Genomic DNA, 16,647 nt, shown 5'->3' with positions numbered 1-16,647 from the left:
ATCAGGTTAGGGCAATCAAAGGCAGTTGGATGTGATGCTGGCAGCATCACTCCCTGGTCTGCTGTTGGCTATGAAACTGATGTGCCTTAACCACGTCAGGCAGATGATCCATGCTCCCACAATTTAATATATAAAGACAAACACGGTGGTTTTTAAGCTTAGCTTCACAAACTCAGTGTCCCCCTTGCATTGCTGTTGCTGCAGAGCATCCGAGTCAAATGAGCTGTCACCATTTCAAAGAGCAACTTCCTCTCCACTTTTTTAAGAACACAAGAGAAAGCGAAAGTAAGCTAATTTACCTTGTGAGATTTAATAGCAAGCAAATAATAGAACTTACATTTAGGAAGCTCTGGTAAATGACTTAATCACTCTGCTTAATGTCTCCACAGGTACCGGAGCCTGAAACATTTCAACTATGATGTCTGCCAGAGCTGTTTCTTTTCTGGCCGTACAGCTAAGGGCCATAAATTAAATTACCCAATGGTGGAGTATTGTATACCTGTGAGTGCTGATTTACTAACTGTTTCCAGTAGATTATTTTTGCATTAGTCTAGTTTTTCTTTCACAGTCTTTAACACCTAAATAGGCTGCCTCTTTTTGGTATAGACTCTACCATGGCTTGTGTTGCTGCATTTCTCCATGAAATCCACTACGGGACTTTGTCTTGCTATTGATTTTACATGGAAGGCGCTCAGATAGAGGGTGGCAATATATAGCTCTAATATAGATAGATTTCTCTTTTGTAAAACAAATGTACTGTATTGAAGAAACCTAAAATATACATATACATACAGCATTTGCATGGAAGAGGCGTTGCTAGATTAGATTGATACACTTTGCTACTACTGCATTATAAACATTTGTGTACTCATAATAAACTTCAGTATTTTTCAAAGTACATGATAAATTTGTCCAGGCCCAGTAGTTGGCCTACTTTATCAAAATCTGGTTTGAAAATATGCCAGCCGTTCCCCTGAATTAATATTTATTTGGATTTTTTAATTAGATCATTGCTGAGAAATGAAAACAAAATAGCTTATTTTTATGACACCCCAAAAAGCAATGTGAAAAGTCCCCTTGCAGTAGCTAACAACCATTAATTTCCACAACTGTGCATCTTCTTGCTGATGTAAGTAGTCATGGTATTCTCAATTCAGACTGTTTCTAAGAGGTGTTTTCTGTGAAACTTAACTAAAGTAACTGGTAATTCTTCGCATAGTGTTCCTGTAGGTGCTCCACTTCAGGTGTGCATGTGCCTCTTGAGCCCTTGATCAGAGATTTTGTTAGCAGTGTCTGTTCAGCCCATGCATGTGCTCTGTGCCTTTGTGCTGAATGCCAAGACTATATAGTGATGCACAGGTGAACTGCCCTTCTCAACCACCTCGGCGTGAGACAGAGCCTTAACCTGTTCACCTTGAGCATGCTTTAGCTATCTTGTTTACAGTTTCTACAATAGTTTGTTTAGGGTTATCCAGTCCATCATTTCAGAGAGCCAGTTATTGGCCAGAGCCACTCTTCAAGCATCCTTGGATGCTGCTGCTGCTTCCAAGTCCATCTCCACCGCTGTAGTTACGCGCAAGGTGTCATGCCTCCAACTCTCAAGGTTTTTGAAAGAAGACTAGAACACTGTTGAGGACCCCCCTTCAGTGGTCATAAGCTTTTCCTGGAGACCACCGATGGGTTCTTGTACGCACTAAAGGACTCTAAGGCTACTTTACAATCCCTGGTGGGGACAAGGTATATACACCTTCAACTGCTGTTTCCTGGGTTGGCTCAGAACAACCTATTCTACAATCAGAGGCTCCATGAACAGGCCTACGACAGCTCCTCTCCGAGTGAGGAACTCCCCAGACTGGTGGAAAGATCAACTCAGTGTCTGTGAAGGCATTTCTTTCTGTCACTCTGCTCCATGAGTAACTGAGAACAAACACATCACTGTTGGGATGGGGCGCTCACCTCAATGACCTCATTACTCAGGACAGATGGATACCTCAGGAAAAGAGTTTCCACATCAATCTGTTAGAACTCAGGGAAGTCAGGAACGTCTGCTTTCATTTCCTACCTCTCATCAGTGGAAATCAGTCTGGGTCATGACAGACGATATATCCTGCATGTTCTGTATCAGTTTGAGCATTGGCCTGCTAAACCCAGGGTTAAGTGTTCAATCCTTGAGGGGGCCACTAAGGGATCTGGGGCAAAATCAGTACTTGGTCCTGCTAGTGAAGGCAGGGGACTGGACTCGATGACCTTTCAAGGTCTCTTCCAGTTCTAGGAGATAGGATATCTCCATTTAAAAAAAAAAAAAAAAAACCTAGTGCGTTAGCTCATCAGATCCAAATTTCAGGTAGTCGGAACACCACAGCCGATATTCTCAGCAGTGGCTTCTTGCAGGACTATAAATGGAAGCTAGACTCTCAAATTCTCCACAGTATATTTCAGAGAGGGATACTTCCAGAAGTGGATCTCTTCACCACCTCCAAGAACAAGAAGTGCCCTCTGTTCTTCTCAGGAGGGGTCTGGGACACCACTCTTTGGGAGACGTCTATCTTGGAAGAAGGGTCTGTTTTATACATTTCCCGCAAAACCGCTAATGCTAAGGGAGATAAATTCAGAGAGGACAAGACCAAAGTTATCCTTATAGTGGCAATCTGGCTGGTACCCTTGGTACATACATGCTTGGTACCCTTACCTGCTTCATCTGTGCGTTCAACTGCTGTTCAAACTTCTGACCACTCCTTATCTTCTCTCCCAGGATGCGGGTCATGTGCTTCACCCCCACTTACAGGTTCTCCACCTTAGGTTGTGGTTCCTCCTTGGTTCACAGGATTAGGACCTACTGGTCTGAATAGCGGAAAGGGGTCAACCCATATTATTTACCTGCAGAAATGAAAAGATTCTTCCATCGGTGGTGTCTGCCTGAATCTGTGCCACTCTGTCATCCTGGATTACCTGTTGGCTCTAAAGAAATAAGGTTGTCAGTTCAATTAAGGTCCATTTGGCCACAATATCAGCCTTTCATTCCCTAGTAAGGGGTTCTCCATATTTGCTCACCCAATGTCATCTTGGTTTATTAAGTGTTTGGGGACTCTCTTTCCCCAGATTAGAGACCCCAACCTGCTATTAAAATACCTAATGAGAGCTCCATTCGAACCAATGGCAACCTGCTCTCTGCTCCATTTATCTATTAAGATGGCCTTTTTAGAAGCCATCACATCAGCCTATAGGGTCGGGGAGTTTGGAGCCTTGATGGCAGATCCCACCCCCTTTACACTGTTCTTCAACAACAAACTCTCTTTACGCCTGCACCCTAAATTCTTACCTAAGGGACTATTGGAGTTTCCTCTTAACCAATCTATTCATCTACCAATGTTTTTTCCAAAACCACATAACTGTCTGCAGGAGACCTGTTTTCATATTGTGGATGTTAGAAGGGCATTTGCTTTGTACTTAGAACAAAACAATTTTGAAAGTTCACCTAAACTTTTTATCTCCTTCGCAGATAGCTCCAGAGGGGCTGCAATCTCTGCTCAGAGACTGTTGAGATGGATATCTGGGTGTATTACGCTTGTTATGATGCAGCCAGTGTTCATCCACCCAAAGGGCAATAGCACATTGTACTTGTTCACAAGTAACATTTGCAGCATTACTCAAGAACATGGCAGTATCTGAGATATGTAGGACTGCTATATGGACATCAATACATGCATTTTCTAAACATTGTGCGTTGATCCATGCTGCCAGGTCTGATAGTACTGCAGTACCAAGCACTTATCTTCAGTTCTAGACTCAATTATGAAGTTCCCTCCTCCCATGGATACTGCTCGGAAGCCACATGAAGTGGAGCACGCATAGGGACGCTACTCAAAAAAGAAGAGGTTACGCATCTCATGCAGAAACTGCAGGCTTTTTTTAGATGTGTGTCTGGATGGGTACTCCATTACCCACCCTTCTTCCTCTGTGCTTTGGACAATTCTCTATGGGATGTTCGGGTAGAGAAGGAACTGAGAGCAGTTTGCCTATGCATCCCTATATAATTTCGGTGTCCAGCATGAGGAGTTATAGGGCGCATGTGTGGGCCAAATGGACACTGCTAATGGAAAGTCTCCCATCAAGTGCTCAAGAGGCATGTACACCTGAAGGGGAGTACCCATAGGGGAAAATACATCTAAAAGAATCAGTTTTTTCACAAGGTGAGTAACCTCTTATTTTCCTGGTATGAGGATGGTAGTATCATTTTTGGTGTTTTTGTTTTTTAGTTTGCTTTTTTATTTGATGATATGTGAACTCTCAACTAACCAAAAATAAAGGATATAGTGATTTGATTTGCATCTTAAGTACAACTGTTCAAACATCTATACCTTGAATATACAGCCCAAAGAACAAAATTCAGGTTTGAATCTGACCTTCTTTCATTCATTTCTTATATTGGTGCATGAACCCTATGGAGAATCCTCAGAGTGAGAAAGCATTAGAGAAGTTATTTGGTTGTTTTCCATTACTGCAGTAGGTGGGCTTATTAGTATAACATTCTCTTGCATGTTGCACATATCTATTAGCAGAATTCAAACGATATTGAGTAGCATTAGTGGTTCATTATAATCCGGTATAGCCATTACATTTCAGTTCATTAATTTTGTAAACTTGAATGGTAGGATTGGGCAGGTAGATTAGCATGCCAGATACTGCAGATGTATAAATGAAACTACTCTGAGGAAAGCTGATATTCCTGTTATATCACAGTTTTGTTGTTAAGTCCGTTCTAGTTTTTTCCATATTCTGTAATTAGTTTTCTCTTTACATTCTCATTTTTCCTCTCTCATCTTCCCTAGCAGTTAATTGGCTGACTGAGACCTATATTTTGAAAATTATATCTGTGATTCAGAAAAACATGTTGCATATACAAAATAAGTAACTGTGCACAGAACTGCAAAGTAAACCAGCAGAAATTGCATGTGCAATTATGCATTTTGTGTTCACAATTGCATGTTTTACATACCAAACCTCAAAACATTTTAAAAGAAAATCAATATTTAAACTCAGAAAACTGAAGCCAGCATTACAGTAATGACTTTCAAATGGCTTAATTCCCTGCATTTTAACCACTTATATTAAATATTAAAATGTACATATTTCAAAATGTTTAAACTATTTAATCTTTATTTTACCTCCTGTTTCTTTCCTTTCTGCTGTTGAGTGGGTGCATCTATTAATTCTATGACTGTTGCCATTAATATTCTCCAGGGTATTCCATATGGAGGTGGGTTTCCTTTCCAGTGCTCAACAAATGAAGTCTATTTACTAACCTTTAAACAAGTTATAATAATAACTTGTCCTTCTGCTGGTATTTTATATCCCAGATATGAAATAAGGTTTACTTTATATTTCAGTACCCTTTCCTTAACTATCATTTTTATATTTTCCTTGTGATACCATTGGATTATACTGCACTATCCAATTTACAGGCCAGAACTCTGACACTAACGAATAGCTATATTTGCCAAAGTGAAGCAGTTTGTGCTGCAGACACTGAACCTACAGAGAGATGTGATATTTCTGTGCTGTTCTCCAGTCATGTAGATGCTCTTGGCTTTAGCTGTATGACATTGTTTGGGGGGGGAAGTTGCATTTTGGCATATTCAGCCAACTTCTTGGCTTATGTGACCTCATCTAATCAATAACATCTTTTAACCTTCCATTTTTATTTTAATTGCTCATTGTTTCTTTTTACATCTAGTTTCAATCTTTTTGAAATGATGCCATATAGACTAGCTTTTCTTTCTCTGTCAAGTCACTTGAAATCTGAGCCTACATTTCAACTCTTTGATTGGTTCTTCATATATCGATGTGGCTTGGGTCAACACTAAATCAACTTTCTACAATGGAGTCTGCCTCTATGGCCATTTTATGTTTCACATAGAAGTCATTAAGGAATTGTATAGTCCCAAATTCATCTGAGCTTTGTCAGTTTCATAAGAGTAAAATATCCCAGCTCATAATTAACATCCTTGTATTAGCATATCTTTCACATTTATCTATAATCTGTGCCAAACCCTTTTTTCTCCCTCCTCCTCCCATATACAAGCAATTTGCAGTGCCCATCATGTGGGAAAGCACCATCACCTGATTTAGGTGTTTTCTCTGCAGCCCCCATGGCAATTAGAAAAACTTCAACTTTTGCTTAAATTGGCAGAATTTTCCTATAAGATTCATTTGCAAATTGAGAGGAACTGAAGGAAGTAATTGTTCCTCCTTTGGTGTGATATAACTTCTAACACAATAAAACATCCGATGAAACCTCAGGAGTCACATTTCCCAAGATCTGACCTGATACTTTTATTAAGTGCTGCTGTGTGTGTTACAGGTCCCCCCTCTGTGCCCAGTCCTCTGAGGGCTTGAGTCTGTTACAACCCCAGCTAAAGTGTCTTGGTTTATTATCTCAAGCTGTAGCATGTTTTTAGCTCTGGAACTTGGAAGTCCCCTGTTCTGTGCTCAGGATGTCAGCCAAGGTAACAGCCGTCACACCAGTACTTAGAGCAATTGACATCAGCTCTATTTCTTGCTGGGCATACTCTGATGTTTAATCATAAGTCCTTGGTATAGTCAAGCTCATCCTAACATTGCTTTGTTTTATTTGCGGTCACCCCATACTAGTAACAGGAATTCAGATCCGCAACGGTATTTTAGGCATCTAACTTTCATTGAAATCAGTGGTAGTTAGCATCTTAGTGCCCTGGAGGATCTGGTTTAAGATACCTTCCTTTAGCCATCCATATCGTTAAGTCTTAGCAGTTGCAGGATTAATTTGCAACTACATAATGTAAGAAAAGTTCCTTCCTCTTCACCAGGGATCCCTAAAATTGGAACATTTTGGATATGGATTTTCTTCTCCTGAATTTCTAATTTTTGCTCTAAAAAACAAATCTTGTTTTAAAATCTGTGCTTGGTTACAGTCTCATTTTCTTCTATCATATTTTCACATACCTCAGTTCTTGGTTTTCTCTCTGCTGTGTTCCAGGTCTGACATAAGCCAACTTGTGTTAAGTTTGCCTAGTTTCAAGGAAAGACTTTTTACCTTACACTGTAATGAGGACAAGGAGCTCTGCATTCGTCTTCGAGAGATGTTCCTGTGGGTGCTCCACTCCAAGTGTTGGTGTGTTCCTGCACCTTCGCTCGGAGGTTTTGACAGCAGTACTCGTAGCAGTCGTGCCAACCTCTGGTGCCAAGGCTTCAGACTTTCAGTTGCCTGTCTCTCACACGGAACTGTTCGGCGCCGCAATGGAAGTGGTGCCAACTCATACTAGCCTGCCTGACTCCCCGCAGGCTCCTCTCACTGTCCCGGCACCGTCAGCCTTTAACTAGCCAGCAGTGACAGAAGGCTCAGGACACTGGTGCAGAGGAACCCCTCTTAACAACAAATTCCTCTCATGCAGCCCTCGCCTCACAGAAGCACTGCGGTACTGCAATTCACACAGTCAAGGGACCTGCTGGTGTCCCCTATCTTGCAGTCACCCCTACTTAACACCTACTTCTCTCCGGACACAGACAGGGTCCGCACAGCTTTCCTCCAGTGATGAGGAATCTGGGGTGCACGGAGAATTTTCACCTTAGCAGATCTCCCATACACAGATGCCAATCAAGAGGTCATAGAAAAGCTACCTCGTCCGAGGGTCCTGCCCCATGATGCATGAACCCCTGGATGACACCACCCATGCCCTTCCCACCACAGTGGCAATATTGGGCTCCATGAGCTCCTTATACTCAGGACCACACACATTATACCACTGCAGCCAGGTGTGAGACCTGCTCGGTACCGCCAGCTGCCGACCCTGCTACTGGCTCCAAATACCAGGCAGCCCTGTCACAACTGCAAGGGTAATCATGGCCTGCCTCTAACCCAGTAGAACCAGTTGTTCTGCCTGATGAAGCATTGCTTCCTCCTACCCCGATGTCTTTGAATGACTCCTCAAAATTTCAGGACCTCTTTAAAAGAGTTGCCAATGAGCTACGAATTGACCTGGAGGAAGTCCCTGAATAGCAGCATGAGCTAACCGACATCCTGCAGCCCTCTTCTTCTAGAATTGCATTACCTATCAACGCAGCCCTTCTAGAATCTGCCAAGGCCATCTGACAAACTCCGTCTGCAAGCCTGCCGACCTGTAAGTGAGCGGACCGGAAGTACTTTATTCCTTCCAAGGGCTCAGAATTCCTTTTCACTCACCCAGTGCCAAACTTGCTGGTAGTAGACGCAGTCAACCAAAAGAACGAACACCAGTTTCCCCACTCCAGCCCTTCCGACAAGGACAGTAAGCAATTAGATCTGCTCAGATGTAAGGTATACGCTTCTTCCATGTTGCAATTTCACATTGCTAATTATATGGCCGTTCTAGCAAAATATGACCCCCAAAATTACAATAAATTCATGGACTTTATTGATCACATTCCAGAAGAGTAGAAACGACAATTTACAGCCATAGTTTCCGAGGGACAAATCATCTCCCGCACTGCTCTTCAAGCTGCCCTTGATGCGGCCAATACTGTGACACGGTCCACTGTCACAGCAGTTGTGATGCGCCGAGGTTTATGGCTCTTGTCCTCTTCCTTTCCTCAGGAGGTCCAGAGTATCATTGAGGATCTCCCCTTCGACGGTGAGAAACTATTCGCCTCCACTACGAATGACATACTCTACTCCATGAAAGACTCCAGGGCAACTCTCCGGTCTCTGAGAATTCAAACCCCTACGACCAGCAGGCGACAAAATAGATACCAGCCTTACCAGCGACCACGCTACCCCACATACACCCTGCAATTCCATAGATCTCACAAGCAAGAGCAACAACAGCAATGCCAGAGACCCAGATACCAATGCCACCATTCCAACTCCTCGGCAGCGTCTCAACTTCCTCCGATCAATAAACAAATTTGAAGCCTTGGTCGAGGGTACAGAAAACAATATTCCCACTTCAGCGCTTACACCGCTTCCCCCTATTTTTGGTCACTGCCTATGCCCATTTTCCCATCAATGGTGAAATATTACCACTGACAAGGGGACTTTAGAGGTTGTCACAATTGGCTATTCTATCCCTTTCCTGCCTCCCACCCACCCTCCACGTTTCTCTCACGAGCAACCACTCCTCCAAGAAGTACATCATCTCCTTCAATTGGGGGCAGTGGAAGTCATGCCCGAACAATACAGAGGGAAAGGTTTCTATTCCCATTACTTCTTAACAGAAAAGAAAACCAGGGGATGGCGACTGATCCTCGACTTCAGGTGGCTAAACTAATTTATCAAAAAGCAAAAGTTCAAAATGGTTACCCTCACCATCATAATCCCAGCGCTGGAGCTGGGTGATTGGTTTTTAGCCCTCGACCTACAGGATGCCTATTTTCATGTGACTATTCACTCAGCCCACAGATGTTTTCTTCGTTTTACCCTTGGTTTGACACATTTTCAATACGAAGTGTTGCCCTTCAGCCTATTTTCCGCCCCCTGAGTTTTCTCCAAACTCCTAGCGGTTGTCACTGTCCACCTCAGGAAATGGGGGGTTATAATATTTCCTTACCTTGACCATTGTCTCATCAAAGCCTCAATGCTCGATGAAGTTCTTTGACCCACGCAGCTTACCATCACTTGCTTCCTTTCCCTTGGCCTACAAATAAACAAAAACAAATCCACCTTATCTCCTACCCAATTACTGGAGTTCATAGGAGCACATCTCGATTCCCAAACGGGAATAGCATCTCTCCCGCTTGATCGTTTCAACACCATAAAACTCCTTGTTACAAAACTTTGCAACAGTCCCCAGGTTACTGCATGAGACTGCCTGCAACTATTAGGCCACATGACCTCGTGTACTTTCGTGGTCAAAAATGCATGCCTATACATGAGGTGCTTCCAAGCTTGGTTGGCCTCGGTTTACAGACCGAATGTACATGCTCTAAACAAGCCGCTATCCATACCCTTCAGAGTCAGACTCCCTCCGATGGTGGACAGTTCCCTCCAACCTCTGCTCAGGAGTCCCTTTTCTCCAGGATGCTCCATCACTCATAATGACTATTGATGTATCCCTCATGGGCTGGGGAGCACACATGTCCCACCACACAGCCCAGGGGCTATGGTCTGCCACCGAAACCTCCCTACACATAAACATCCTAGAACTGCGAGCCATACGCAACACCTGCCGTCACTTCCTCCCATTCATTAGGAAACAACATGTTCGGATAATAACAGACAACATCGCATGCATGTTCTGTGTTAGCAGGCAGGGAGTGCCTCACGAACAACATCCAGATATCAGTCACCTATCTTCCCGGGGCCCTGAATACCACCGCGGATGAACTAAGCAGACATTTTTCCTGGGATCACGAATGGGAGATAAACAACACGATCATACACAACATATTCCACATTTGGAGCTATCCAACCCTGGACCTCTTCACAACTGCGAAGAACAAAAAATGTCCTGAATTTTGCTACAGAGTGGGGTTGGGCAAACATTCCCTATGAGATGCATTCCTGATCTTATGGGCTCAACACTTTATGTATGCTTTTCCCCCGATACCGGTTTTCCACAGAGTTCTGACAAAGATACGAACAGATTGTGCCACGGTAATTTTGATTGTCCCGTCGTGGCCCAGACAGCCATGGTATCCGTTCCTCACCAGAATGTCAATTCATCCACCAATTTTGTTGCCTCTCACTCCAAACCTCCTATCACTGATTTCTTCACCCCAATCTAACCGTGCTTCACCTCAAAGTTTGGTTCCTCCATGTTTCTCACAAAGCAAACTAGTATGCTCTGAACAGGCTCAAAGAGTACTCTTACATAGCAGAACACAATTTACTCGCACCACATATCTCCAAAAGTGGAAACGATTTACACATTGGTGCTCGAACAACCAAATTCTTCCCATTTCCACGCCTCTTCCGGCCATATTTGATTACCTAGTAGACCTTAAGCAATCCAGCCTTTCTTTCAGCTCCATCAAAGTCTATTTAGCTGCTATTCCAACTTTTCACAACATCGACGGTACTTCTGTTTTTGCTCATCCAATCACCAAGCACTTTCTTAAAGGGCTCCAATTCTTATACTCAGTCATTAAACCTCCTACTCCTCCGTGGGACCTTCACTTAATACTAACCTATTTAACGCAATGACCTTTTGAGCCCCTAGCCAGTTGCTCCCTCTTACACCTCTATGAAAACACCATTCTTAGTGGCAATCACCTCTGCCAGACATGCAGGAGAAATAGCGGCTCTCATGGTGGACCCACCCTACACAATATTTTTTAAGGACAAGATTACCCTCTGACTACACCCCACATTTCTTCCAAAGGTACATTCGTCATTCCACATCAACGAACCTATACACCTACCAACAGTCTTTCCTAAACCACATGCAAACTCCTTTGAATCCACAATGAATACACTGGATGTATGCAGGGCTTTGTCCTTTTATTTGGATAGAACCAGACCGTTTAGAACCTCTTCCAGACTCTGTCTCCATTGCAGAACGATCCAAGGGGACGCCTGTTTCCACCCAGAGACTTTCCAACTGGATCTCTGCTTGTATCCGTCTGTGCTATCAATTAAAGGAGACAATTCCTCCAGCCTGCATCAGGACTCACTCCACTAGATCTGTAGCTACCTCTGTGGCTTTTCTACGCCGAGTTCCCCTGGCTGACATCTGTAAAGCGGCCACTTGGACCTCCGAACACACCATGAATCAACAATGTGATGCTGTTGCAAAAAAAGCAAACATGATTCTGGGATGCATTAACAGGTGTGTTGTGAGCAAGACACGAGAAGTCTTTCTTCCACTCTACTCTGTGCTGGTTAGGCCGCAACTGGAGTATTGTGTTCAGTTCTCGGCACCGCATTTCAAGAAAGATGTGGAGAAATTGGAGAGGGTCCAGAGAAGAGCAACAAGAATGATTAAAGGTTTTGAGAACATGACCTATGAAGGAAGGCTGAAAGAACTGGGTTTGTTTAGTTTGGAAAAGAGAAGACTGAGAGGGGACATTATAGCAGTTTTCAGGTATCTAAGAGGGTGTCATAAGGAGGAGGGAGAAAACTTGTTCATCTTAGCCCCTAAGGATAGAACAAGAAACCCTGGGCTTAAACTGCAGCAAGGGAGGTTTAGGTTGGACATTAGGAAAAAGTTCCTAACTGTCAGGATGGTTAAACATTGGAATAAACTGCCTAGGGAGGTTGTGGAATCTCCATCTCTGGGGATATTTAAGAGTAGGTTAAATAAATGTCTATCTGGGATGGTCTAGACAGTATTTGGACCTGCCATGAGGGCAGAGGACTGGACTCGATGACCTCTCGAGGTCCCTTACAGTTCAAGAATCTATGAATCTATTTATGAATCTACTCAAGGCTCTCTCACTGATACACGATTGGCAGAGCTGTATTATCTACCACATTCCTACCAGATCCAAAGTCCCTAACTCCTTGAGATACACTGCTTTTAAGTCTCCTGAAGTGGAGCACCCACAGGGACATCTCTCTCAAAGAAGAGGAGGTTACTCACCTGTGAAGTAACTGACGTTCTTCGAGATGAGTGTCCCTTTGGGTGCTCCACTACCCATTCTCCTCCCCTCTACTTCGGAGTTGGGGTAGCCTCTATTGTAGAGAGAGAATGAGGAGACCGGGTCGTGCACATATACTATTAAAGCACACTCCGCACGTGGGGCAGGCTCTGCGCATGTGCGACCGGTACGAGTACTGCTGTCAAAATCTCCGAGTGAAGGCGCAGGGATGCACTAATACCTGGAATGGAGAGGTTCTCCAATTCCTCCTCTTCGGCTTCTAAAATGGTAACCTTTGTATTTGTTAATATTTGAAATATGTGGAAAATTCAAATGTAAGAACAAAACACATTGTTTGCCATACCAGATGGGACCACTGATCCATGTAATAAGATATCCTTTCCTGCTGTGCTAGTCAAATATATGTTGGGGAGGCAAGGGAAAAAACATAGTGCACTTAGCTAGGTATATGCAGTACTCTAAATACGGGCTGTGAAAAATTCCTGCCTGACATCTTAAAGTTTTAGCCTGAAGCAAGGAATTTGATATGTGACAGAAACAAATATTTGTGGTATTCACATTAGAAGTAATCTGCACAGTGTTTACACTGATGCCGCATGGTCCCAGTTGGGATCAAGATCATGTTGTGCTACATGCTATGCAAACATGTAGAAAGACAGTTTCCACTCCCACCCCAAAGAGCTTACTGTCTAAAAAGCCCAATGTAGCGGGGTGGTTACCCCGCTCCTGCTTGAAGGGTTTAAAACAGCCCTGGCAGAGGGCTGGGGCAAAGGGAAAAGCTACACAACTGGGCCACGCCCCAATCAGGCCCCAGCTGGCCTGTATAAGAAGGCTGGGAGCCAAGAGGTCAGCAGTCTCTCTCTGCATTCAGAGAGAGAAGGGCCTGGCTGCAGGGAGCTAGAGACAGGGTACCTGAGTGGAGCAGGACTGGGGACAGGCTGAGGAGCTGGGGAGCTCCAGCCTGGATAGCCCCAGGCTGCGGCCTAGTAGGGGGCCAAGGGGTACTGGGGGTTGCAGAGGGCAGCCCATGGGTAGTCCAAGGCAGCAGGTCCAAACCCAACCTTGCCTATGATGAGTGGCCTATACTGCAGTCTGCCTCAGGGAGCGGGGGCTAGTTGGTGACTGGCAGTGGCCTTATTCTGAGGCAAGGTAGGGATAGTGGGTGGGGTTCCCCAGGGAGGGGAGACCCAAGTACTGAGGGGTGTACTGCCAGGGGGCAGCACCCCAAATACAAGGGCACCAGGGTCCGGGAGGGACACGGGGGCCAGAGGACAGGCGGATCACCGGCCTGCAGGGGGTGCTCCAGGACGCTGGAAGAGCTAATTCCCGAGACGACCAGCAGGAGGCGCAGCAGGGGTGAGTCCGCTCCTCTACACCCAAACATTTAAAAAAAAATAGGGAAAAGAGGTACAGCATATAAACAAGAGGTCAGGGTGAAAGTTTGTATGCAAATTCATCCTGTGTAATTTTGATGGGGATGATAGGGTGAAAAGAGAGAATGAGAAAAAGGAGAAGATGAGGTTGCTGGAGTAGGGAAGGTGAAGTGAGGAAAGAGAGAGTTGGGAGAATGGAGAGGAGGAGGAGGAAGTTGGACAGGCCCAGGAGGTGGGATGGGCATGTGATTGTCACAGTCTCAAAATGTGCAAGCAGAAATACTACTTAATATGATTCATACTTAAATAATTTTGTTGAGACAGGTAACAGTTTTCAAGGCCTTTTCCACAGTTCAGAACATAAGCCCGATTCAGGAAAGCACTTAAATACATGCTTAAGGGTTTGTGGAGTTAGGGCCACAGACCTCTCTCAAAAGTCGTGTGTGTCAACTGCTCTACAGAGGTTGCTTTTGCTTCTGTGTCTCTTTGTGTTCCTACCTTGGTTCTAAGAGGTAGAATATACTGTATTGAGTGTTAAGTGTCCAAAAATAAATCTGTAAAGCTGTTGCTGCTTTCGAGTGAGCAACCATCATATGCGTCTAGAAAACTCTCAAACAGCTTTATCTGCTGTGCAGTATGATAAAGGTGCTGTATAGTCTGTATATGAAACTCAACCACAGCAATGTTTGAAAAGAACTCCCCTTAGCAAGACAAGATGGCTGAGGGTAATATCTTTTATTGGACTAACTTTTGGTGGTGAGACAGAGAAGTTTTTGAGCTTATACAGAGCTCTTCTTCAGGTTTGGGAAATGTACTCAATGTGTCACAGCTAAATACAAGATTGTTTAGCATAAGTAGTTAACACACATTTCAAGGGACCATTCAAGATGAAGTGGCCCATTAATACCTCTCCAGCATAGGATGAGGGGGGAAAGAGGTGTTTTAAAAAAAAAAAAAAAAAAAAAAAAGGTTGGTGGGTTATAGATCGTTGTAATAAGCTATAAATCCAGTGTGTCTATTCACTCCATGATTTTTAGTGTCTAATAAAGTTATGAATTTAAGCTCTTCTTTTGAAGGCAGTATACAGGTTTCCTTTGAGGATGAGTATTGAAAGATCAGAAATGGAGTGATCACTTTGTGACAAGTGTTCACCAATCCAGGGTGTGGTGTTTTTGTCTTTTATCATTTTTCTGTGTGAGTTCATTCAAGAGCATAATGAGTGTCTTGTTTCATCCCCACCATTGTTGTTGAGGGCATTTAGTGCATTGGATGAGGTACACCACAAGTTGTGATAGGCCTGTGTAGGACCCATGAATCTTGAAAGGTGTGTTGAACATTGTAGCTGTGAAGATATGTCTACTATTTTTGCATCTGTTGTTCTGGCAGAGGCTGATGCCACTTTGAATTGGTGGGTTCTGGTCTGGAGGGAGCTTCCTTCTGATGATGAGCTTGGCGAGGTTGGGGGTTATTTGAAGGCCAGAAGAGGGGGTGCGGTCCCCATCAAGTATGGGTTGTAATTGTTATAATACCTGTATAGGTTCCAGTGTGGGATGGTAGGTGACAACTAGACAACTAGGGGCCTGTGGTCGGAGGGAGTTTAATTTCTGTATTGAAGCAAGTTTGGGATATTTGAGTAGCCTGTTTCATGATGCGATCTACTTCTCTGATGGAGTGTCCTTGTTTGATGAAGGCAGTTTTAAGTGTATTATGATGTATATCCAGGACTTTCTCCATGGAGTATATTCTGTGGTACCCGAGTGCCTGGCTGTAGATAACAGATTTCTTGGTGTCTTTTCAAAAGATGAGCTTGGGAGCCAGGGCTGGCTCCAGGGTTTTGGCCGCCCCAAGCAGCCCAAAAAAAAAAAAAAATCCGCGATCGCGATCTGTGGCGGCAATTCGGCGGAAGGTCCTTCGCTCCGAATGGGAGTGAGGGACCGTACGCCGAATTGCCACCGAATAGCTGGACCTGTCGCCCCTCTCCAAAGTGGCCGCCCCAAGCACCTGCTTGCCAAGCTGGTGCCTGGAGCCGGCCCTGCTGGGAGCTTAAATTCATAACTTTATTAGATATTAAAAATCATGGACTGAATAGAGACACTGGATTTATAGCTTAAACCACCAAGCCTTTTTTTTAACCTCTTTTCCCCCCACTCACCCTATGACTGGGCCACTTCACCTTGAATGGTCCCTTGAAATACATGTTAACTCCTTATACTATACAATCAGTTCCACCTTGTATTTAGCTGTGACACTCTGAGTACATTTCCCAGACCTGAAGAAGAACTCTGTGTAAGCTTGAAAGCTTGTCTCTCTCAGCAACAAAAGCTGGTGCAATAAAAGATATTACCTCACCCACTGTGTCTCTCTAAAGCAAGATGGACATTATTGTTGAGGCAGATTAATGGATAATGCTTGGGGTCTCTTACTATTATTAAGATCCTTTTGTCCTTTCCTTCACCTCATGGTACCTCCTGCCATCCTGCTCCTGTTAGGGCACTACTGATTTCTTTACTCTTTCATTACTCTGTCTACAATATATGATTTGCAACTTCTATCACTGGTCAGCTTCTTCATGGTAAGCTGAGCTGTCAGAAGTGATGCAAGAAATAGGAAATAGAATTTCTTGTGGTAATGTTTCAAATCTGAAATGCAAATTTCCCTGAGGATTGCTTCTTTGTTGTTATAATTATTCTTGACACCTTACCTTGGAAGGAAGCTGACCAAT

The 16,647-nt window shown here is 43.9% G+C and overlaps 1 protein-coding gene across 5 annotated transcripts in view; it reads left to right on the top strand.

The window, feature by feature from the left end:
• The window catches only part of UTRN (utrophin), a 565,558-nt gene that overhangs the window by 499,444 nt on the left and 49,467 nt on the right, over positions 1-16,647 (top strand). For all 5 annotated transcript variants that reach the window (XM_054021668.1, XM_054021666.1, XM_054021667.1 and 2 more), the window contains one exon: positions 390-501. In XM_054021668.1, coding sequence (XP_053877643.1) covers positions 390-501 — 112 coding nt within the window. The remainder of the gene's footprint in view (positions 1-389; positions 502-16,647) is intronic.

The sequence above is a fragment of the Malaclemys terrapin genome, chromosome 3 (assembly GCF_027887155.1).
Source record: "Malaclemys terrapin pileata isolate rMalTer1 chromosome 3, rMalTer1.hap1, whole genome shotgun sequence".
Lineage (NCBI taxonomy): Eukaryota > Metazoa > Chordata > Testudines > Emydidae > Malaclemys > Malaclemys terrapin.
The sequence above is the reverse complement of the archived record's forward strand: the minus strand, read 5'-3'. Positions and strand labels throughout refer to the sequence as shown.